Raw genomic sequence first — 24503 nt, forward strand, 5'->3', positions numbered from 1 at the left:
GGGCTGCAAAGGGATGCCTCACTACAGCTAGTGCTGGCAGCCGCCAGCTTAAACTTCCCAGGACTTCCGTTTCTGCGGCAGCCACAGAGAGACTTGGCGATCTTCCCCAGCCTTTTCCCCATCACAGTCCCCATCATGGGCTAATATGTATCGTCTAGTCTGTATCTATCACTTGTTCGGCCTCACCGCCTCGTATTATCCACGATAATTAAATGGAAGCTGTTTCTAAGGTGAAGTCTTCCGCCGCGCAACTACACTCAATGCTTCGAGCCGTCTGTCCTTTGGCCGGCCGAATCAGCGGCTCTTTCCGCGGGCCCACGGCGCCCTCTCGTGGCAGTTACGGGGCTGAGTCCCGGGGACTGGGCTGCTCACTCGTTTTGTTTTAGCCCCTGTCTGTGCAGCACACACGCAGGCACACGCAGGCACCAGCCTGCCCTTGTCAATCAAATATTTCCCCTCGCAAGATGGCAAGAGCGCGCCTCATTGGGAGTTGCTTCCTTGCAGGCAAGTTTGTTCCTAGATTTTTATATCTGGAGACGTTCACAATATTTCCCCCATAGGACCCTCTTGAGGACCTGGAGGTGGGAGGTGAGCACAAGCTGGTTTCAAGCCCCGCTCCCCGAAGCCATGGGCAGGGGCTCAGGAAAGACACGGTGCTGAGAGCTATTCCAAACTTTTTGTCTGTGTGTTTTTTAAGTCCCAGCACAAACCCCTTGCTCCCCCGAAGAAGGGAGAGACCACAAGTACTCCCACCCTCGTGCATCTATTTTGGCACCTTCCTTTTAGTCCTGCGAGCATGCCTACCATTCTTAGAGATCAGAAGTTTTGGCTGATTTCTCCCTGCCTCTCCTAGACACCTTCTAATTTTAGTGTCAGGCTGTAGTCCCTTTTGTTCGTCGCCTGGGTGGAGGCGGCTGTTGCCATGTTTGCTAGAGAGAACAGAGGGGTTCTCCGTGGAGGTGGCGATATTTCTTTGGCCAGAGAATTCAGCCGGTGTAGGCGTGTGTAGGCTTTTGAGATTCACAGAACTCCAGTCATCGGGATAAGAGGGCAATTGTATTCAATAAGTGAAGGATCCTAAAGCCAAGAAGCAATAAGCGTGGCTAGGCAGGAGGATGGCACTTTTCGAGCCAAAATGGGAGAGTTGTGGGAGGGCCACAATCGGACAGTTTCCTTTTTACCTGTCAGCAACCTTTGGTGGCGTCTGACAGGGATCAGAGCAGCCCTGTGGGGGTGCTACTTTCCCACACATTCTCCTAAAGCCACACCTTCAAATCTGCTCTTAGACCCCCACATGGAAAAATATTCTTGGTAGTATTACGCTGGTATTTATACACTGCCTTTCTTCCTCTTGTAAGGAACCCAAAGCGGCTTGCAAAGTCCTCTTTTCCTTTTTATCCTCCCAACAACAACCCTGTGAGGTGGGTTAGGCTAAGCCTCAGTCACTGGCTCAAAGTCCCCTAGTGGGATTCATGGCTGAATGGGGACTAGAGGCCAGATCTCCTGAGTCCCGGTCCCATACTCTCAACCACGACAGCACCCTAGCAATCTCTCTTGTAGTTTTATACGTTCAAGGAAAATTGAAAAAGGGATCTGTGGCATTTTTAAAGAGGATCAGATTTTTTTGTTGCACCAGATGCATGTCCAATGTCCAGGGATGGTGGGAGTTGTCAAGGAAAGTGCATGGGAGGCTGCATATTCATTCCCCAATCCATCTGTAATGGTTTAATTGAGTCTCTGAGCCCTTCTTTGGATGCCATCAGTCATCCTCCCAGACCATTAGCCACACTGGCTAGGCCTGATGGGAGGTGTAGTCTAAGAAATCTCAAGGGAGTCAGGTGGGTGACGGCTGGGCTAGACCTTCACAGAGGGGTTTGGGGAAGCAGCAGGCAACAGCTTGGGTGGTACTTGTGCTGGATCTGCTGATCTTCAAAGGCAAGCTGTGGCCCAACAATCTGTTTCTCAAGGAGATTTCAGACAGGCCTTGCTGGCGCATGGAAGTGACAATTTCCCCCCAAGGATGAGATGGTAAAAGACAAGAAAAATCCCTCTCCTGCTGGGAATAGAGCAAGCTAGTGTGAAAAAAAATCTATAAGGTTAGCACCTTTTGGATGTTAAAATATTCCTTTGAAGGCAGAGAGCAGATAAAACAAAGCCCTGAAGTGGATGAATAAAGCAGGCAGAATGCAGAAAGTGAAGCATTTGCCAAACTTTATTGAGTCACAAACAGTGCCATGGCCAAGGGGGCAGAGCATTTCAGGCCAGGACTCTAACAGAACGAAACCACCACCGCAGAACACCTTAGCATGCAAGTCTTTTTCTACCCAAGAAACCCAGGCCAAAAAGAGAGAGAAACTTCTTTGACTCAGCTCAGCTCTGTTTGCACCCAAGTCTCCTTGATGCACCCAGAGTATTTGATTAACTTTGCACTAAGTGAGGCTTGATATTGAACCTAAGAGCTTTAAGATCTTCAAGAACAAGTCACCCTTTGCCTACACCTTGACGGGTTGTACTCCCAATGAAAAGAAGCCCAGGGTGATTTGACATGTGTGCAGTCTGGAAGTTTGCTTTCAGCTTTGAAACATTACCTGCTCCATCCAGATAATACGTACATTCCTTTGTTAGTGTATGTTTATGAGAGTCATTGCCTTCTTTTCATCTGGGATTGGCAACCGGAGGGACCTACAACAATTTGAAAAGCCATCAGAAATTCAAAGGATAATAACTAATGGCAGAAATAATAAAGAACAATTGTTTCTGCAGATACACACACACAGAGGAAAATTTCAAAGATACCTGCTGTTCCTGGTGGTAACAAAGGGAAGTGTGAAAACCAGCAAGAATTGCGTTTTCAAAATTTTTATGGACCCCTTTACGTGTATTTCTTACTCCTGTTTTTTCTCTCTTTTGCCTTTCTGTATGTTCCATTACACAGGCACAAGGTGGCACTGTAGTGTAATGGAATTGCAAAAATAGCTCAGCTTCTCATCCTGTGATTTCCTGAAAATAATCAGATTTCGTTGCTGTAAAAAAAATAAATAAATAAAAGGCAGGCCTTGGAGGATGCCATCATGTAAAGCTCTGCAAACTACCAAGAGTGAGGAGCTATGAACTCACAATAAATGCCTAATTCAGAGAACACCCCATGTGTTTGAGAGGTTCCACCCACCTTGCTCCTCTTTTCCCTCCAAGGCCACCAAAGCTGCTACACACAGAATTTCATTTGTATTCTGAGCCAGAGAAAAACTTCTGGGAAAAGGAGTGTTCAATATGCAATAACATTTTTTTGTTTCATTTAAAGGATTTATAGCCCTTCCTTCAGCAGTTTCCCAGGGCAGCTTAGGAAAAAAGTGAGTGTTCTGATGAAACTAATGAAAAGAAATACAGTATAAAAGAGCAGAGATAAGAACAAATGCAAGGCTCTTGAAATGCAGCATACAGAGGATTAAACCACCAAGGAAAAGGAAATGTTCTTTGCCTGGGGAAGCATGCTTTCTGCGTGTTACGGCTTAGACAATGCATATTCCAAACCAGAAAATTATGAATGGCAGCAGTTTGTAAGTTTCAGTTAGGGAAGGGTACGCCCAAGTAAGAGATGGATTGAGTCCATAAAAGAAGCCACAGCCTTGATCTTAGAAGAGCTGAGTCTGTCTGTCAAAGACGGGACATGTGGAGGGCTTTCATTCATGGGCTCAACGTAAGTTGGAGATTTCACTCGAAGGAAGTCTGTGTCTTGGAACAGGGATTTTGATCTTAATCCATGGTCCCCTTTATTTTCTGCCAGGGTTTCTCTTCAGCAGGGGCCTGGCTGACACCCTCCCTGTCCTCAGCCTTTCTGCTGCAGTTGGAGAAATCTTTGTTCATGAGTTGGAAAGAGAGGGCTTCAAAGATGCTTTTCCTGCCCCCATGGACAACAATGGTAAGGGATTTGGTTGTTTCTCCCTCTGTTTTTCTCTGTCCATCTCTCCCTCCCTCCACCATGGCCTAGAATCAAGTTGGTTCTTGCCTTGCTATGCATAAAACTGGGTCACACCATCGCTGGCACCCTCCGGGGCTTAAATAAGCTGCAGTGTGCCTCGGGGTGTGACGGTCGCCACTGTGAGTTTTCAACCTGTGGTGGGTGTTTGCCACGGCTTGTCAGGATGTGTGAACTTGGGCAGGATGGCTTGTTGTGGGGGTTATCAAGCCACCCCAGAACCCTGCTAAAGCCTATAGCATCTCCTGCGTTATATTGCCTTGTTCTTGTTTTGTTTTCGTCATTACTAATAGCATAAGCAGTATGCTGGATTCATACTTTGACATATTTTGCATGCACCCATTACAGCCAATAGGGCTTGCATTTGTTGTGATTAGCTTTAGTTCCATTGATTTTAATGCATTTCCTCCAAATGTGACCTAAGCCTGAATCCAACCTACCATCACCATCACCATCATTATCATCATCATCATCATCTACAATGTTTCCCAGTCTTAATGAGCTTACAGTGTTACATCCAAGGCAGGGGAAGGACCAAAACAAGAGGGGGAAAGGGAAGGTGGAGCAAAGATGAGAAGCAAAATGTGATGGATCATTTGCATATTCTTAGTCTTAGGGCTAAACGGCATGCTATTTTAAATGATCCTAACATGTTTATTTGTTCTAATGAAAGCCCAGTCCAGATCTGGATGTATGTATCTTTGTGTGTGTGTGTGTGTGTAGTGGTGGGGGTTGGGGTGGGGAGGGTTAAGCCTTCCTACCCAGCACTTTTCTCCTTTAAATATGATCCCTTTCCCATGTCACATTGCTAACATCCGTCCTTCTGTCCTTCCCTCCATCCATCATCCACACCACACATACACATAGCCCACCCAGTCCTCTTGTTGAGGCGGAAGCACAAATTGTGGCAGATGCATAATTTTAGCTCCGTCTGGGTCTGAAATCTTCCAGAACCGCCGAATGATCCTCTGCCTGACTCTCCCATCACCTTCCACGCCAATCTTCTGGATCATCCTGACCTGCCCCGGTGGCTACGCTACATCCAACGCACTCCCTTTGACACGGGGTATCTCTATGGGTCCCCCACAAAGAAAGATGTTGGCAAGCAGACGATTGAGGTGGGTGTGTTTTATAATTCCATGGTAGAAAGATGGCATGTTTTGCTCATGGTTTCCCTGAGAGGTTTCTTGACCTCAGTTACTTGAAGCTTGTACTTGAGAAAGTCCTGTAACCCTGAGGTGGGGGGTCTCTTTCAGCCCCAGGCCCAAATTTGATTTAGGAGGAGCCCTTGGGGCCAGTTCCTATGGTGGGAACGAGCGATTGGGACCCTAAGTGGGCTGGATTTGACCCATTCCCTTCAGGTTCCCCATCCCTGATCATTCTGATTTCTTTCTGCCCTTAAGGCTAAACTCAGCAAATAGGCCCGATTATGACTTTTATTTTGTATCGTGTGAGTGAGTTCTGTGATGTGGACATATACATTTTGTAGTCCCCATTGGACTGCCTGGAAAACCTGGGACTTTGTGCTTCTGTCTGGATTGGTTGTGTGGTCAAATATCCTAGTGCTACACCTGAAGGTCCATCTTCAAAATATTTAGAACCTCCTAAAGTTTTTGCTCTCAGTCTGTAAATCCAGCTTTAATTATGATTGCCATTTGGTTTAGACTGGAAAGGGTTGCTTTACTCTTTGGAAATATATATATATATATATATATTCTTCTTGAATATAGGGGTACTTTAAAAAGCATAAATTAATTAAATTATAGGAGTTCCACATCTCTTTCTCATCTCTGTGACAGGTAACGGCATATAACCGGTACACCTATGAGACTGTGAGGCAAACAATGATCATTAAAATTTCCCTGTTTCCAGGTAAATATTTCATTATTCACACAGGAAAGGCATGCTGTGTACCAAACCCCCCTACTCTCCCTCTCTCCTTTCTATTAATTTTATAAGGGATTTTGCCACTTAGTTGCTTTTATTAGTGATAGGGAGAGTCGCTTTTTGGGATGCTAGGAAAGGATGTGCCAGTGATGAGGTGAGTAGAAGATAACCTCAAAGACTGAGAAGGCAGCTACTGCCCAGCCATTTCCACCTAGCACCTCACTGGGGTCTATGGAACCTGCAGCAGCATCAGAAGACAGGTAATAGAGTTCATTCTCTGTCTGTATTTCCATTTACATCATAACCATTATTTCTAAATTCACACCTGCCCGTATTTGACAGCACATGAACGCTTCATGCAAATCTGTCCCCTGCGGCCACTCTCGCCATCGCTCAGCGGCTTCTCCGCAGGGCCTGTTCCCGCAATGCCCACCACAGGTAGCCTTCAGTGTGAATTGCAGAATTGGGCTGCCCCCCCCCCTATGATCTGCATGTTCTTAGGAGGGTCCCATCCTAACTGGCGCCCGGGCAAACAAGATCCCCATGATGCTGGTCATGCCTCAAGAGGGATCCTGCAGCAAGGATCTTGTCTAGCGAATTCCCAACAACTTTGCAGGATTTGTTGAGTGTTCCAACCAGTGTGCAAGTACATAATTTTCTTGAACGTCTGACAGCAGCCCTCACCAAGGGCTCCTAAGGTCAAAAAGCAGACATGGTGGAAGAGGGCAGGCCTTCCTATGGCCGAGCGAGAAGCAGAGCAGCGCAGTGGATGGAGAGTCTTCATGGTGAAGGGTAATGAGCTGCGGGTAATGATTCCCCCATGGATCGATATTGGAACCACACAGATTTTAATTTATTGCTAAACTAAATGGAGTTAGGGATGAGCAACTTATCAAAAATATTTGTAGGCTGTCTTTTAGGGTCAAATCTTCCCAATGCAGCTTCCACTCCTATAAATTCATAATATTAGATTAATAACCAGTTTTAAACCTTACAGAATGCTGTTCATTAGCAACATGGGACAGAATAACAAACAATATCCAGTCCAGTAAAAATGGCAAAATCAGGCAAATAATTAGAAACTACAGGAATACCAAATAAATTATTGTTTAAGAGAAGGCTCTTGGGTCTTTAGGGCCCCCCTTAAAAATCTGTAATGAAAAGGCTTTATGTTTCCACCGAAAGACAGATCCACAGGTGTGTGGGCCACTGCTGGGAGGGCTCTGTAGCTCTCGCTCACCAACCTAGTGGTGCTCTCGGGTGTCCGCCAGACACAAGAGCAGAGCTGGTGAAGCTCGTCTCAGAGTGTTAGTGGGCTGGCCCCACGTGGCTGCTGGAAGCTGCCTGTGCAGCCTGTGCAGGTGTTCTCCCCAGTTTCTTCCAATTCCCCCTACTCCAGGGGGGCAAACAGAGGCGTCCTCACAGATCTTGTACAGGAGCAGAAACGTCCTCCAGCTGGTCTACCAGCCCCCTGTTTGGCACGCTGGTGAAAGGAGAGATTGATGGGCAAGCAAGGAGGATGCTCTGCCGTCCTGGTCTTCCAGAGGATGTGTGCCCTGCTCCCAGGAAGGGACATGTACATGTGCAGGCTGGGCCTGCATTTCGGTGTGTGTGCGCAGGAACAGCCCCAGGCCTGCTGTGGGGTCTCCTATGGGGCTTGCTTTGGAATGGGGCTTTGGCCCTCTGTGCCTTCGTACCTGCCTGCTCAGCCACTCAATACAGCCTGAAGCACTGCATGGTGCAACATGTTTGGCGTGCAGGGATGGGGTTGGTGAAGTATCAAGCAGCCCCACTTTCTCTTGCGTGGGGTTAAGGGACTGAGGCTGCACAGGGTGGCTTTCCTAAGGAACCAGCACTGAAGGTCGCACAGCCAGCCGTGAGGCCTGCCTCCTCCCTGCTCTTCCTCTCCCAGCCTCGCTTCATGCCTCCCTCTCCTTGCAGACAAACAGATGCCGTATCAAGCTGACTTCTTGGTAAAGAACTGGGATGTGGAGGAAATGCTGCCAGTGGATGCCCAGGAGCAATTTCAGGATGCCGTGGACAGTATGTGGGAGCAAGAAGTCTTGAGTGTCGTCAACATCACCTCAGCCTTGGATCGGGGAGGCCGGGTACCGTTGCCAATTGAGAACAGGAAGGAAGGGTAAGCAATGGGACCGTGGAAACCGCCTTCGGGAAACATAGCTGTCAAAGTCCTGGTCTACTCAGGAGCTCCTCAAGATTCCTTTAGACCATGTGGTTCTTTCTGTGCCATCCCTTCATCACTGGGCTTGGAGGAATTCACTCAGAGGTTTGAAAAGTGGGAAATGACAATAGCTCCACAATGGGATCTATTCCTATGTTGTTGTGAAGGCCTCCTATGTTGCAGTACACTGCAAAGTTTTACTTTCCTCAAAACATTTCCATGCTTCCACCCCCACCCCACCCTCCATATGTATGCATGCATCTAGGCCAGTGTTAGAAAAGATACTTGGATTATAGAAAATCGCAGTTCCAGTTGTTGGTATCTTTGGTAAGGCCAGGAAAGGCCCCAGTCTGAAACCCTGGACTAGCACTGCCTGCCAGTCTGTTCATGGGCTTGATGGACCATGGATCTGACTCAGGGTAAGGCAAGCAACCCTGCAAGGTAGACTCGGATGAGAGATAGTGTCTAGAACCTACATCGAGCAGGGGGTTAGACCTGAGGCCTAATCAGCCCCTTCAACTCTACTATTCTATGACAGAACATTTGGCACCCTCCAGATGTACAAGGCAACAGCTTCTCCCACTCAACCCCTTGGAAAGGCACAAGGCTGGGCGGAAGCTGGAATAGGGAGAAGTTAACCTGCCAGCCCATAGCAGACATCCCATTAGGAGTGTCTTTGAGGGTCCTGGAAAAAGAACCAAGAATTCAGTTTCCTTTCAGCACTATGATTCTTCCACCATCTTGCTTCCCCTTGGCATGCTGGGCTTCTTCTCGCTTCCCTACAGGGTTTACATCACGATGGGTTCCAAGGATCCATTCACCAGCTGCTTAACGGAGGCCAAGTCCCCTGACAACCGCTACCGTTGCAAGCTGGAGCAGCAACCAGTCATGACCTGTCACGACAGCTTCAGCCCCCGATTCCAGGTTGACTGGTGCAACCTTACCTTGGTGAGAGAAGGCAGGCAGTGGTGGTAGGGATGTTTGGGCTGCTGCCCACTCCCCTCACATCTCTTCCTTTTTTACGATCCTCAGATAGACCTCACAAAGGTGAATGCCACGGAAATGGTGACCATCTATGGAGACGGGGTGCTTGAAGAGGGCAGCGAATTCGATCCTCCAGATGATGCCCCTGACAGAGCATTCTTCGATGACTTCTTGCTTACGTTTCTCCTCCCCTTCCTCTTGGGCCTTCTCCTCTCTCTTCTCCTGGCCTACATCATGTGCTGCAGACGGGAAGGCGTGTAAGTTGAGTGTACATCTAAGGATTGGAGGCTGGGGAGACCGTGGGCTCTGTTGCATTATATCATAGGGATGGAAGAACCTGTTAATTTGGGCTGCTCTGAGTTTCTTATTTTACCAATCTTAAGTTCAGTTTGTCCTGAGAGTTAAGATTTACCATATAAAATACATATGAACATTCATACTTATTTGTGCATGAATTTCTCTTAATATGTGCATTTTTGTATACAGTTTTCCCTAAGGTATACCTTTTTGCAAGTGTTTTCCCTAAGTGAGTGTATTTTAATGTTGTTTTGACTAGCTTATGCATTTTATGTATACTTTCTCTAATTATAAAGAGTACTTGTTGTTGGAGAATTCCATGCAAAATTCAGGGAAGTTATGTTTAGAAAGATTAGTGCATTTTAGGTTTGAAACAAAAGTTCAAAATTATTTAAATTTTCATTAAAATGTGGATCAAATTAATTTATCCCCTATTTGTAATGATTCATGTGGGAGCCACAAAGAAGCCTCATATACATATACATCTCCCCAATTAATAAATACTGCTAAATATGGTCACATCATCTTTTCCCAAGCTGGTCTGCCCCCCACCCCCATATGTTAGACTAAAACTCCCAGAATTCCTCAGCTAGCAGGACTTTCTGGGGAATGCTGGGAATTTTAGTCTACAGTATGTAGAAGATGCCATCTTGGGGAAAGGCTGGGTCACATGAACATAAGTTACACAAATTTGAATTGCATACTCCTGTATAAAGAGGGATCTCTCTTCTGGCTCCCTCTTCACATTAATTTCTCTTCCTCAGCCACCTCATGCATTTATGTGTGTGCATGAGAACTTGCTCCTCACACACAAACACTTTACATGCAAAGCTGTCTGTGGATTTGGCTCAGACTACTTTTCTTCCTTTATCTCCCAAAATGTCCTGGCCAATGACTTTTTGCAACTGCACCAGCTTCAGTGGTGCTAAGTAAGGTCCGTTCTCTCAACTGATGCTACCTTTCCTGCCTCGTAAATCTGTAACTCTTGCCTTAAACTTTTTTTTTTGCTTATGAATTTTGCTAAAGGTTCTGTGTATCCATACTCTCAGTGCTGTATAATAGCTAAAGAAAAAACATGCTTGTTACTTGTTTTGAATGTCACATTTGTGTCTAAATTGCAGCTTCTGCCAGCCCAAATACATAGCACAGTCAATCTGAGATGTACGAATCAAAGCTCTGCTTGGGAATATTTCCCCAGTAAGAGCTGCAGTTTAGGACCAAACCAGATGCCACATGATTCTCACAATTAGTAATGTGTGGATGTGTTTTTACCCCCAAGCAAATAGCTAATTTGAGACTTCAGGATCTTTGTGTGTTTACTATGTGTGTGTACTTGTGTGTGTGGATGTATGAGAGAGGGAGAGAGGGAGGGAGAGGGAAGGAGAGTTGGGGGATTTAACTCTTTGGTTCCCACTATTTGCCTTGGAGGGAAAGGGTTCACTTGTGCCAGTGGAAGGTTTCCTTTTAATGTGAAGAAGAGGCCTGGCCCCCCAGTCCAGATCGTGGCCACGGCCGGAACAAAGGGCCCAAGCCCCAATAAAACCCTGCTGGGGCCCCGATCCAGACCAATGGAGCCTGCAACTGTGCTATTGACTGTTTTGGAAAAAAATCACTTTCATGTAACTGCTGAGTGCAGAAAGGATGACAGGTATAGTCTGGATCCTGCCACCAGCCTGCACGTACATGTCGCTCCGAAGAGTTAAGTCACAGGCATTTTGTCCATGAGTGAGTGAGCTGAAGTGTGAGCCAATGTCTGAAGAAAATCCCGATCAAGAATAGGAATGAAAGAGTGTTAAGGATCTATTAAACTGAAGTAGCTATTAGTATCGATGTGGCCCCCTCAATACCCACACTCCACCCGCCCTGGAAGTCCAGATGGCACAGGAGAGTGATGCTACGCATTAATTATCATCTTCTACACTTAGGGTTTGCAAATATTAACAGAGTTGTATGAAATTCTACAACAACCATGTTTTCTTGGTAATGGAAATTCCTCAAACGGTGCTCGTGGGTGAAGTCACTTTGTGCCCATCTTTTCAGTTCAGCTCAATGTACTGTAGTGCTGCCCTTGACAATGATGAGAGAAAAATAGGGATGTACTGCCAAGGGCCAGAAAATACGGACCAGCCTAGGTGAATATGGTCAGATGGAGAGTGTGGCACTTGTGTTGATTTTGCTCTAACTGCGCTATTGAGAATGTTTGTGATGCAAACAGGACCTCACCTCAGTTGTTCTCTCTTGTTTGCAGGCATCGAAGAGACATGAAGACGTCAGAGTAAGTTGTTTTCCACCTGCAAATGTGCTGTGTTTCTGTGTGAATTCAGAAACCGTATTTCTGAATGGTTTGGGGAAAATATACAGTTGTCTTTTACCCTGTCCCAGACAGGTTTGTATTTATGAAAACCAAAGACAGACATGTTGGTGCTAAGAAAAAAAAATCCAAAGGGTGCCATGACTTTACTATGGCAACTCAAAAGTCACACACACATGCTCACAAAAGTGCAGGCTCCCGATCGCATTCTCAAGCAAGATGCTCCAAACATCAGGTCAGTGAGGGCAGCATCCTGACTACAAAGTTCAGGCAGACCTTTCTGCTTATCCCTCTTCCCACCAACTGCTTTCTGCAGCTTCCTGCCTGACAAAGACTTCTGGAGAGCTCGGAAGCTTGCACTTTTTCTGTGTTTTGAATTCTCTTTCCCCATTTCAATCCCACACTGTGTTTCCGTTTTCTTTTTGTACATCATGTCATGGCCTTTTAAAAGCATACTTCATTCTAAATGTGGATGCAGCAGTGCTTCCCAACCTGTTGCCCTTCAGTTGTTTTCTACAGCTCTCATCATCCCCAGAAAGCAGGGCCATTGTTGGTTGGGAATGATGGGACTTGTAGTCCATCACATCTGTAGGGTACCCTGTTTGGGGCAGATTGCCATAGAGTTAGATACTGGTATGTGTCACAGGTATTGAATAGAAGGTTGCGTTTGTTGGTCAAACTCTTTTAGTCATCCTCTAATGCCTGTCCTCCATCCCATGACTAGGCCACCAAACAAGGCAATCACATCAAGCCCATGTGGCACACGTGCACAGAGGCATCACAGAGTTCTTGTGATCCCACAATTCACCAAGCTGTTCTCATGACAACTATTTAATTCAAGCCCCTCCCACTCTAACCTCATAACCTCTGGCAAAGTGGGCTCGTCTAATCATAACTGCCTTGCACAGTAATCCCATCCAACACCTTCTCTGCTGTGTGGGGCAGGCCACCTACGGACTCCTGGAAGACCCATCAGATGAAAAGGCCCTCAAGCTCAGAACGCTGCACCCACTAACAGAGAAACAGGTGCCAACCCATCAAGCTTCTAGAAACTGGGACATGGTGAAGAAGGAGCAGCCAAGCCAAGTCTGAGGAAAAATGGGTACCATGAGTGAAAGCTCAGTGGCTTTCTCACTGAATAATGCAGAATGTTCTGATGCGAGGAATCCCACACCGATATCTGTCGGCTACTTTGCCCCAACCCTGCAAGAAAATGGGGTTGTGGGTGAACCTCAGCCATCTTGTTCTGGTCTGAATGTAAAGTCCACATTGAGGTCTAAGTCAAAAGGCAGAGAGGCCCATAAACCTTCTTTCCCTTGGAAAAATCTTTTGCCCAGACGTGGCGTCTCCAAGCTCATTTTCCAAGTGGTGGCTTCCACTGAGAAACGCACCGGTATATCCCTGCAAGCAATTAAGAAGAGTGTTGCAGCCTTGGGCTATGACCTTGAGAAGCGGAAAAATTACTTCAAGAGGGTCCTGAGGGCCTTGGTTGCCAAGGGTTTGTTGAGAAAGTTGACTGGCCGTGGACTGACTGGCTCCTATGCCATCAGCAAGATGATGATGAAGGTGCTGAGGAGGAGGAGGAGGAAAAGGAGGAGGAGGAGGAGGAGAAGGAGAAAGAGAAAGGCAATGTTTGCCCTCAAAAAAAAGAGGGACTCCAAGAGAAGGAAGAGGAAGAGAAGGTCAAGGAGAAAGAAGACAAAGCCCAGGAAATCTGACCCATCTGACTTGTGTGGTCCTATGTCAATGACATGAGATTTCCATAGCTGAAGCTGCGTGTAAGAAAAATAAAATAAAGTGCCGTATTTCAACTGTCTAACTTTTGTGCCTGTCATTTGGTGCTAAAGGAGTAATGTCCAATCAGAAAAAATATGAAACTTCTTAGCAGCAATGTACAATGTACGCTTGCCTCAATCTTTTATCAAGGTGCAATGCGTCTAGAAGACGCAAACCACCTGTGTATTATGTCTGTCTGTTTCTCTCTCCAGCTAGAGCTCATTTAAAGGGTGGCAAAAAGAGGCCTCTTGTTGCGGGAAAATATGGTGAGGCATAAACACCCATTCTTACAACCGCAGGAACTATGATGGCATAATGAATTGTGCATCCACATAGAATTATTATGTGCTGGAGTGGAAATAAAGCATGTTTAGCCATTGCTGATGGGAACAGTACGGGGAAGAGTGATGTCCTCTCCTTGCTAAAAGCTCCAAGGTTAAGAGAGTATGTTTCCGAAGATTCTGTCCCCACCTCACCTTGTTTTGGGGTGAAGGAAGGAGGCTAGGATAACTCTGCTATCTTCTTCATCTATCCAGACAGCTGGTAGCTTCCCCTGGGTACGGTGCACTGGGCCAGCCCTTCCTCAGGCAGCTGATTTGAGATGTCATGAAAGGGTTGTCTAGGTGGGGCTGCAGGTATGGGTTATTCAATGTTTTATCATGGTCCAGAGTATGGTCTGAAGGCGTCCACCATATCAAAGCTAAGCAATTCAGAGGCTGGCTCAAGCACCAGGCTGGGGGTGGCTGCAACACATGATGGAGATGGATACATTTTGCATTGCCCATGTACACCAGCTGCCAGGGAGCCTGGATGGGAAGGTGCAGTTGTATTCCTATCCCTCTTGTGGGCCACATCCAGTAGGGCACTGTGTGAGGACAGAATGCTGGAGAAGAGAGATCCTTGGTCTGAGACAGCATGGTGGTTCTTACGTTTCTCAGCCTGGGGTGCTGCAGGTGTGTAGGACTACACTTTCCAACATAGCTGGCTGGGGGATGCTGGCAGTTGAGGTCCAGCACAGCCTGGAGTGCCTCATGGTGGGGAAGGCTGCTGTACATAAGGAAATGATTTGATAACTATGGATTGCTGTTACGGATTTGGTTGCTAGATATGGGGGGACTAATGTTATGTCACTTCTGAAGAATGGTTGTGTAAAGTCTGGAAGGCCATGGAGGTGATTAACCAGGTATGTCCATTAAGAAGCCTACCTAGTTATCTCATCTCTGGCCCTCTTTGGCTGACTTCATGGAGGCAAGATGCAGCTTAGATATGAGTGAATACAAGACATTTCCTTTATTAGAATTTGTTAAAACCTTCTTTCCCCTTCCTCCACTCCTCCATTTTTGAATCAATGCTTTATTATTTTTGTCTCTTCTGTTCAACATGGTATTAACTATGTGTTTTGAAAGATATTTTAAGGAACTCTTAGATTTTTTGTATGAATGTCATTTGTTTATAATACCAAACACTGTATTAACTATAAAATTTTATATATGTAATAGGAAGAGTCATCCATCTCTTCATAGAAACATAGAAACAGAGTGCATCAGAAGGGGCCTCCCAGGCCATCTAGTCTGACCCCCAGCTCTAGCTGGCTCCATTCATGACATGGCCTACCATGTACATGTCCAACGTTCATCACATACCTGAAGTTCTATCACCTCCTCCCACAACTATATTCTGCTTCCTTATTAAAAAAATTAGTATAGGTACCAGTGAAGTTTAAATACAGGGGTTGCTTTATTAGTCACAAGGATGCAGAAGTCACTCTGGAGTGCAAGGCAGGCATCCTTCACACTTTGACCTGGTTCTGGGCAGCTTGGATAGTCGGCATCCTGCTTCTCTTGGGGGCTCTCTTAGAGGACTCTGCCTTTCCTTGCCTCTTGTTTTTGCTCCTGCCATTCCTAGGCGTAGCCAGGTTGCTTTTTTTCTTGGTGGGATCCTTTGCCTTCCTCCCTCGTCCCCTCACCTTTGGCTGATGCTTTTTCTTCCCAAGGTCAGGGTTGACCTTGAAGGAGCCTGTTGCACCAGTCCCTTTCACTTGCCAAAGCTGCCCTTTGGCCACCATGCTCTTGATGGACCTCAGGAAATAGTGCTTCTTCTTGGCCATGTCATAGCCCATGTTTGTCACAATTTTCTTGAGAGCTTGCATGGAGAGGCCTGACTTCTTCTGGCATGTGGCTACAGCTGTGAAGATCAGCAAGGAAAGGTTGGTGGTTGGTGGTTTGGGCACAATAGTTCTTGACTGATTAAACTGTCTGGCAGCTCTCTGGGTCTGATCCGAAGCCCCAAGATGACTTCTGCCTCTTTGCAATGAAGGATCCAGTAGAGGCTCAGAAGAATCTGTCGACTGAGCATTCTGGGAATCATCAGGCCGTTCAATGTCTTCTGGCAGTGGAAGTGAGGCTCTGTTGTTTGAGCCCGAGTCAGGTACACCTAACAAAGGAACTTCTGGAGATCTGTTTGGCTCCATCTTATTGCTCCAGGAGGGCCTTCTGTTCTGTTCAGTTCCTTTGCTCCTGTTGTATCAGGTGAGTAATTCAGGCAGATTGGAATTGCCCTACTATCCTTTTTGGAAGGCAGAATGTCTCACTATCTTCCTTACCAGATTGAAATAAAGTCAGCAGGGAAAGTTGCCCCTTTCCCTCCCACTATTGGTCTGTATTGTCCACACTTGTCTGCCAAGTTTCTCGTTTAAAGTATGCACATCTGGAGGTTTATACGACTCCCAAGTTCTTGTCACATTCACAGCTTCCTTTGTTCATTTACTCGTCCAGTTCTTGCCTTAATACTAGGGGGTCCTAAATAAATGGATGCGTTCTCTTGAATGTCCTTCTTCTAATTCTGGCACACACATCTAGTATTTTTTAACCTCTCCTGACAATAGAGATTGTGTCTTGGAGTCTTGTAGAGGATCTCAAGCTGGTGGTGCTCAGCGGCAAGGCAAGTAAAACCTATCCATCTCACAGACACATTTAGAGTATTTAGGCCTAGCAGGTTGCCATGGGAATGCAGGTGGGTGCTCTGTGACATCATGCTCTGTGATGTCATGAGAATATTGCCTGAGGTTTCCCATCACACCTCTGCTGGGCCTATGTAGTGGGTTGATGGGTTGTCCACCCATTTTATTTTTATAACTTTAAACCAATTCATTGATTAAATTACCAGTGGCACTTCCAAGGCAAAGTTACAACCATGCTTAGTATTTATATACATGCCTGAAGAGGAACTCTGTCTCATTCTCTCTGTCTTTCTTTCTCTGTGTGTGTGTGTGGGGCGGGGGGAGCAGTGGGTTGGTTTATGTGCATGAATGGGATGGTTTGATCACACTCAGTTATGTCAGCCTGAAAAGAAGTGAAATGTTACAGATCCACCTAAGAAAGCAAGGCTTTATGAAAGCATTATATATTTATTATATCCAGGCTTTCCTCTAAAGCATGCATGAGCTTCATATTCTCCATTTTATTCCCACAACAGCCCTGTGAGTTGATTAGGCTCAGTGAGTCAGTGACTGGCTTCACGGCCAGTGTCCTTCCGACTCTCTCCCCACTATATAAGTGGTCATTTCATCACATAATAAGAAGATCCTGAGACAAAAGGTCATGCAATGTGGGAGGAAAACCTTAGGGAACAGGCAGACTCTTGCTCCGCTGCCATGATGCCAGGGATCGGAAAGGCCTCCCCCTTGTTCCTGCACTTCCTTCTTAAAAGGAGAGACATCCAATATCCCAAAGCCACAGCATCTCCTTCCACATAAGATCATGGGTGGAACTATTATTCCCGTCATCCTTAGGGGTGACTGGAGGTTATGGGAGTTGTAGGCCAGCTTGAATGATCCCACATGGAAGCAGATGCCACAGTATCAAGCCACCGGGTGTGTCTCCTTCTGCTTTCTGAAAGAAGCAAGCACAGAGGAAGGTAGAAGAGGCCAGGGGACCTGTCTCGCCAAAGGAACTGTATTCCTGGAGCCACTGCGGCCGCCTGGTGTCTCCTTAAAATTCTTCTGCACCAAGGGCATGTGTGGATGCAACAGCACGACAGGGGTGAGCAGCCTCTATCAGGCTGGTTGGGCTTCCCGTCCTAATGCTTTTCCTAGGGGCTGAACAAGGAGTCCACCTACATGAGAAGCTCTGCTCCCTCTTTCACAGACAGCCCTGACCTTATCTTGGCCCCTCCTATATATGGATCACAGTTATATAGGCCCCTCCTATATATGAATCACAGTTATGATGACCCTAGAAGAACCGACAGGGCCAAGTGGGGCAAAAATCCAGCAAAGGAAGGCAGGAAGGCAGGCAGGCAGGCAGGCAGCACACGCTAGCTCACGTCTTCCTCCCTCTCTCCTCTCAACACCTGTCCTTGTGTCTCTGCTTTTCCTGCAGCATCCAGATGGTGCATCATCACACCATCCATGACAACACTGAGGAACTGAGGGAGATGGCCAGGACCCGGGAGGTGCCCCGCCCACTCTCCACCCTGCCCATGTTCAACATCCGCACTGGTGAGAGGACCAATCCCATGCAAACTGGCCGCCTCGACAGTGCCCAGGTGCCTCTGATCCAGGCTCAGCAGTGAACATTGTACCAGGTTGGTGCTGCTACCATGGCATAAATGTCAAATCGTAGAACAGGAAGGGGGCCTTCGGGACCTTTTAGTGCCCCTCCCTGTACTCAGTGCAGGACATCCAGCCCTTGCTAACCTCAACAGATCCAGCTGCCACTTGAAGCCCTGCACTGAGGGAAAATCCACCTCTTCCCTAGTTACTCTGATACGTTATGGCACTGCTCTTGTGATCAAGATGTTTCTCTTAACATTCAACCCAAATCCACCTTGCTGTACCATAAGCTCATAAAATCAAATTAAATCCAGATATTACTAATCAGATGCAGGATGTACACATTTTTAAAAAATATATATTTATTTTTATCCTGGCTTTTAGGGTGAGCCATTATAAAACAGTTTAAAGTAAAAATTTCAAAAGCAATGCAACAATGGAATAAAAATGCATCGAATAAAATTATATCTATGTGGAGCAGCAATAAAATCACAAAAAGGTTTGGCAGCATAGAAACAGCCAGGCGGAGTTCTCAGCGGAGGAGGTCCACATGAGAAGTCTATTTGAATCTACCTGTCCTTTAACTCACCTGGCTCTAAATCCATTCAAGATCGCAGGGGCTTGTACTGGCACTTTCCATTGAGCCCAGACATGAGCTGATAACCAGTGATGGGAAACAGAAAGGATATGACCCAATTGTAGAACTCGTGAAGGTGTTCCAGCCCAGTCTAAGCAGATCCTAGTCTAAAAGTGTTGGGTTCAGGGACTGATCTGGTACAGCCCGTCCTCAACCTGGTGCCCTCCAGTTGTGTTGGATCACAACTGCTGTGTCCTCCAGCCACCACGTTTCTTGGGAGTAATGGAAGTTATAGTCCAGGGGTGGTCAGATTTGCTCAGCAGAAGAGCCACACAGAGGTAATGTAAGAGAGCTGCAAGCAGGTGTCCCTGTGGTGGTGGCAAACTGCAAAATAAAGTCAAAGCGCTGAATGTGGCTTGCAATCCTCAGTTTGGCCACCCCTGTTATATTCCCCCCTTTTTTATTTTTTTTTAAACAGAAAAAAATAAATACAACATATCACAGCAATAATAATATAACATAACAAAAACACAATGATTAAAGAGTAAATAATAAAGTGCCCCCACCACCCCAGGGACCAATACTACCACCACTTAATTCACATATTATAACAATTAATAGTATATAGTATACTTCAATTATATCCATATCCCCTCCAGAAATTCATATAACCTTGCTTAGGTTTACAGCCTTTGCCTTGTATCAGTACTGCTTTTACAACATCTTCCCAAATTTCATTATATTTATTTGCTTTCATTAACCCTTTTTAATGTTTATTTCTTTTGTCAGTTTATCATTCATTACCATATTCCGTATTTCATTGTACCATTCATGCCTTTGCAAAACCCAGTTCTGTTTCTAGCCACCCCTGTTATAATCTGACACATGCAGAGGGCGACAGCTTGAGAAAGCCTGCTCTAATACAGAGCCAATGCCCATAAAAAGTAGGTTTCCCATGGACAGCTGGTTGGCCACACATGTGAACTGAGTGACTATTAGTCTGATCCAGGACAGCACTGCTGGCATTCAGAGGTCCCAGAAGTGGAACCCATGATTCCCAATAATGGCCATACACGTAGATAGATGCACCATTTCTTAGGATTACTGGTTCCAGATGATGGGATGTTTGTTATAGCTTAAGGAAATTGTTTTTAGTGTTACCATGGAAAGCAAAATGTTACCTTTTGTGTGGCTTCTAAATGTACAGGAGCCCTTTCTTAGTCTGTGCAAGACAAACCTCCTGATTTCCCCCTGCGTCACTCTAGCAAAACCCAGAGAGACTGTAGTACTATGAGACTTCTTTTAAAACTTTTCTTTCCATCCAGCAGGTCATTTCCAACCTGATTGAGGAGAAATTTCTCACCAAAGACATCTCTCAATACTGAGAGCATTTTTGTCATAGCTTGGAATAGTGAATTTTGTTTTACTGCTTGTTTTCCACTGTGGTAAACATGATGATTGGGAATGGGGCAGGGGTGGGTGGGAGGGGCTACTTGGTAACACTTTGCATCTGCTTTCAGGGTTGGCTTTAAGTTTTTGGCTGCTTGGCAAAATAATGATTTTGTTGCAACTTAACCATGGTAGGACAACTACTAGTATGTGTCAGAGACCTTTAGCTTTTCCTCAGAACTACATTTCCCAGAGTTCCTTTGGGAAAGGCCATGGTAGTTAAAACCACTTTGAATTTGTAGAGTAGATCTATCCTTTGATTACCCTGTTGCATCATGGCGTTCCAAAAAGTCAAACTTCCTCTTGTGTATTGCTCTCTTTCCACCCAATGAATAGCCTTCAGAAGCCTGAATTCCTTGATGAGCAATTGTATTCCTAACAAATCCACAATGGGTTCACATCATGGAGAATCTTGTAAGCTGCCTTGAGTTCCTTGCAAGAGGAAGAATGGCAGGATATAGATGCCTTGTACAAAATATCAGGGGTGCGAAACAAACATCCTGCTGGCCAAGATGTGGCTCTGGCTTTGGGTTGGGCTGTGCCTTTTTCTTAGGAGTTCACAACCTGCGGGCAGCATCTACGCCCAGAGGCATTAGGTGACTCAGGGTAGGAGGAAGCCCAGTGGAAAAAAAGCTGACTGCTGTCTACAAAGAGTGGCAAAAAGATGCGAGAAAGGTACGCTATGGGAGTGTTTTTGGTTCCTGAAAGCTGCTGTGTGTACTAGACAGTCATTCATGAATATTCACTGCAGGCTGATCCTGACTTTAAGAACAAGTTGGCCATGAAAGAAGATTTTAAGATGCATCTGTTAGAAATGTGGAATGCACTGCCTCAGTGATGGGCATATAATGATTCCCAAACATTCTATCCATCCAGCTAAAACAAGATACTCCAGTAATGCCAGCACTTGGTGGAAAAAGCATTTTGCAGTTGTAGGGAAGTCACAGAAAGCTTGCCCTGTGTTTACTGTTTGAAAATGGCATGGGGATGAAGCTGTTAAGAGGGACTCTGGGTGTGTTTCAGCAGTGCTGACAAGAGGAAGTCTCTTTGGGTCAAACTGGACATGGTGTGGACAATCCATCAACAGAGTCTCCTGTAATTTTAGCAAAATGTAAACGCAGCCACTATGTTAGATGGTGCTGGTAGATTAGAACAGAGACTCTGAGGGAGTTCAGCTCTTTCCCCTGTACTGTTTCCAAAGTTGCTATCTGCCGCATGGTAGAGGTCATACATTAATTACCCATGCGGCACTGGACTGTTTTTCCCTCTCAGGGCAACCAATGGTTTTTTTGTGGGGCGCGGGGGGCAGCTCTTACACATTACCGTCTGCTCAGATCGGCTCATCCAGTTTGGAGGAGGAGGAGGCAGAGGGGGCAGCTGACTGCAGTTTCATGGCAGAAGATACTCAGGCAGAGTATGAGAACAGGTCTGCCCTGGAAAGGAGCGAGACTCTGCAGAACTGGGTAGGAAAGGGATTGAGGAGATGCTGCTTAACCTTGTAAGGAGATGGCAGGCAAAGCGAGCGGACCAATTAAGAAGGGTTCAACATTCACACTGATTAGCAGGAGGCATCTTGAATTGGAGTCAGAATCTTTTCTGAAAGGGAGGGAGAGAAGGGAGATTTCCGCTCCTCACATGAGCAGTTACTCCTCCCACATCTCAAGAGATTACTAGTTTGATTTACACTGTTTTGTAACCTATTAAGCTCTAACAGGATGTGGATTTTCACAATGTTTGGGAAGGAGTCGCACATACAACTTTTACAGCATGCACATTTCTAGGTCTGCGTCAATATGTATAAATGCTTCCAATAGCTTCCAGCAAAAAGCATTAATTAACCTTATGTTTAACTCAAAACTTTCAACACAGGACTCAATTTCCTTTCCTCGAAATCTCTCTTCATCTTGTCAGCACACACATGCATACAGTTTTCCCAGCCACTATGCAAGTACGAACACATCTTTCAGGTGCCATAAAACCAAGATTTTTTCTAATGAGCACATATCTATGCAAATTGCCAATTTATTTATTTGATACATTTATATCCTGATTTCCTCCTCCAAGAATCCCAAGGTGGCTTACATGATCTTTTTTTTCCTGCTTCATTTTATCTTAATGATGTGCAGTAAATTAGGCTGAAAATCAGTGACTTCAAAGTGAGCTTTATGGCTGATTGGGGACTGGAACCCAGAGCCCCCAAATCTCAGTCTGGCACTCTAAGCTCTTTACCAGAGTGGGTCCCATGTGCCCCAAACATTCTAATTTCCAACTCATATTAATTAAATTTGATTCACTTTCTCATGGAAGACAAATTTCAAAATTAGAGATCTAGTTTTAATTCTGCATACAAAATCCCAATTTGAAAATTTGCTGATTTTTTAAAACTTATTTTCTGCTTTGCCACAAATGTTAGATGGTTGGCTGGTCCAGTTCTGCTACTTCTATTTATCACCATTGCTAAGTAGCTGCTGATTACTGATAGAAGCCTTTCAGTAGTTGCCCAGAATCATAATTATTAATGACACACCATCAGTGTGCATCTATTCAAAACACTGACTGTTCAAATACTAACAGTGGCTATCCTGTCCAAATGCATCTCCATTTTTCTGCAATTGTTCTACATACAGTGGCACACAAAACTGATTTTCTTTCAAGGGCTGAAGAAACTCATGTGCAGAAACTCACAACTCATGTACATCCAAACTATGCAGCGTTCTGATGCTACACATCCATTGTTGGACTGTGTTAGGTACACAAAAGCTTCCTGCATAATTGGAGAAAGATGGCATTCAGCAGTGTGGAGGATACTTCTGGAATCTACTATGTTCTTGTTCCACAGTCATTCCCATGTGGGAAACAACTAGTTTCTATTTACCATTAAGTGCAGCATTTGTCAAGAAGTGTTTGTTGGTTGAGTGTTTATTTGGAAAGACACAAATGTCAGCAACCCACCATAGTATACAATTCTTACAGACATGCCCATCTGTCTAAATTTTCAACACACATGCATCCATGCGATATTCACTTCAGAGGGACAAAGGTTTCATCAGACATATGCAAACATCATTCATTTAAATTAACACATGCCAGCACAACACACTTATTCTCATTATGTACGTCTAATACGGTACAAAGGACACACAACACATCTTTTTCTCTAGAGATGGCAGTGTAATTAATTTGGCTTACATTTAACATAAACTGTGCTAATTTGCATTCTTAAACTAATATATGAACTGGGATGTAATTGTCCTTTGGTTTTTGTACTTCTCTGAATTTCATTATGTTGTTCTCTGATAAAGAGGTATCCAAAAATGCGTATGGTGCAGGAAGTTCTGTACAGAATGACATATGTTGAGGGAAGTGCTTGCAAAAATGTATGTAATAGGAGAAATTATGTACACAAATGTATGTGTTTATATGTACAAAATGCAAAATAGTTTTTGCAAATATGTTTACAAAACAGTATGGAAATGGTACTGAGGTGGAATGTACTTGTGCTTGAAAAAAATACAGATGTTATACAAAGTAAAATAAGTTCATGCATCCCTCTTTCACACTTTCTTAGCTCAAGCATTGTCCGCTCATATCCTGCTCAGTATTTTTGATCACAAAACACTAGCACGAAACTTGAACAGGCAATCTGGATGCCCTTTCAAATGTTTAATGCTGCCACTTATTGTGGCAAATCACAGCTAGACATCAACTGCTTGTGAACAGAATTTATTGGAACTTTCAAACATCACTGCTCCTAACTGCCTGATTTTAATCCCAAAGAAACAAATACGGCTGAATCAATCTCTTCTTGGTCTGTTTCAGTTTTGCATGTGTTCTATCCCACTTCTGCAGGAATGCAATTTAAAAACCATATTTGCAGGAAAATCCATTCTCAAATTAATAATTTTCACTGTTTCTTACAAAAGACACACTTTAAATATTGTGTCTCAAAGTACACTGTTCTATGTCTATTGTATCTTAAAACAAACTTTTCAATACACATTTTGGTATTTTCTACATCAGAAAATTTGGAGAGGAGAAAAAATGAACAGCCACATTTTTAACTGTATATTATTCCATGAGAGGAGGATAAGGTTTGTTTGTATAGGGATTTTTGAAGAATAAATTCCCTGGTTACATATTGGAAAAGCTCAGATTCTGTGTGTCAGTTTTCACATTTCCATAGTATCCTTCATTTAACTAAGCTCATTGAATCAAAGAAAACACAGTACATGTAACTTTAATTTTCAGGCTTTTAGTGACTTTCAAATAAATGCATGATTACATATGACTCTTGCCCCCCCCCCCCCCCCACACACACACCAGCCTCATATGTCATCATCCTCCCTCTAAGCACAGCGAGGTGAAAACCCACCCTCATATGACAATGAGATCTAAATGGTGATTAAATTGACATACATATATCTTTCCATCTCCTATGTTTATCACATTGGAAGGAATCACAAGTCACATGAAGTATAATCCACAAGTGTAATAAGTAAAGCTAGTCAGAGA

General features: G+C 44.9%; 1 protein-coding gene across 3 annotated transcripts in view; it reads left to right on the plus strand.

The window, feature by feature from the left end:
* The first annotated feature begins 402 nt into the window (after nt 1–402).
* Nucleotides 403–24503, plus strand: part of SGCA (sarcoglycan alpha) — a 32167-nt gene continuing 8066 nt past the window's right edge. The window contains exons 1-10 of one of the 3 annotated variants that reach the window (XM_044444644.1): nt 403–504; nt 3785–3919; nt 4928–5094; nt 5776–5848; nt 7805–8003; nt 8831–8993; nt 9078–9286; nt 11575–11601; nt 17793–17997; nt 19868–23523. In XM_044444644.1, coding sequence (XP_044300579.1) covers nt 465–504; nt 3785–3919; nt 4928–5094; nt 5776–5848; nt 7805–8003; nt 8831–8993; nt 9078–9286; nt 11575–11601; nt 17793–17985 — 1206 coding nt within the window. In that variant the 5' untranslated portion in view covers nt 403–464 and the 3' untranslated portion in view covers nt 17986–17997; nt 19868–23523. Of the gene's footprint in view, nt 505–3784; nt 3920–4927; nt 5095–5775; nt 5849–7804; nt 8004–8830; nt 8994–9077; nt 9287–11574; nt 11602–15675; nt 16551–17792; nt 17998–19867; nt 23524–24503 lie in introns of those variants that run through there. The other 2 variants (XM_044444643.1, XM_044444645.1) reach the window with 2 other exon arrangements.

Source organism: Varanus komodoensis, unplaced genomic scaffold (genome assembly GCF_004798865.1).
Source record: "Varanus komodoensis strain SLA01 unplaced genomic scaffold, ASM479886v1 scaffold45, whole genome shotgun sequence".
NCBI lineage: Eukaryota > Metazoa > Chordata > Lepidosauria > Squamata > Varanidae > Varanus > Varanus komodoensis.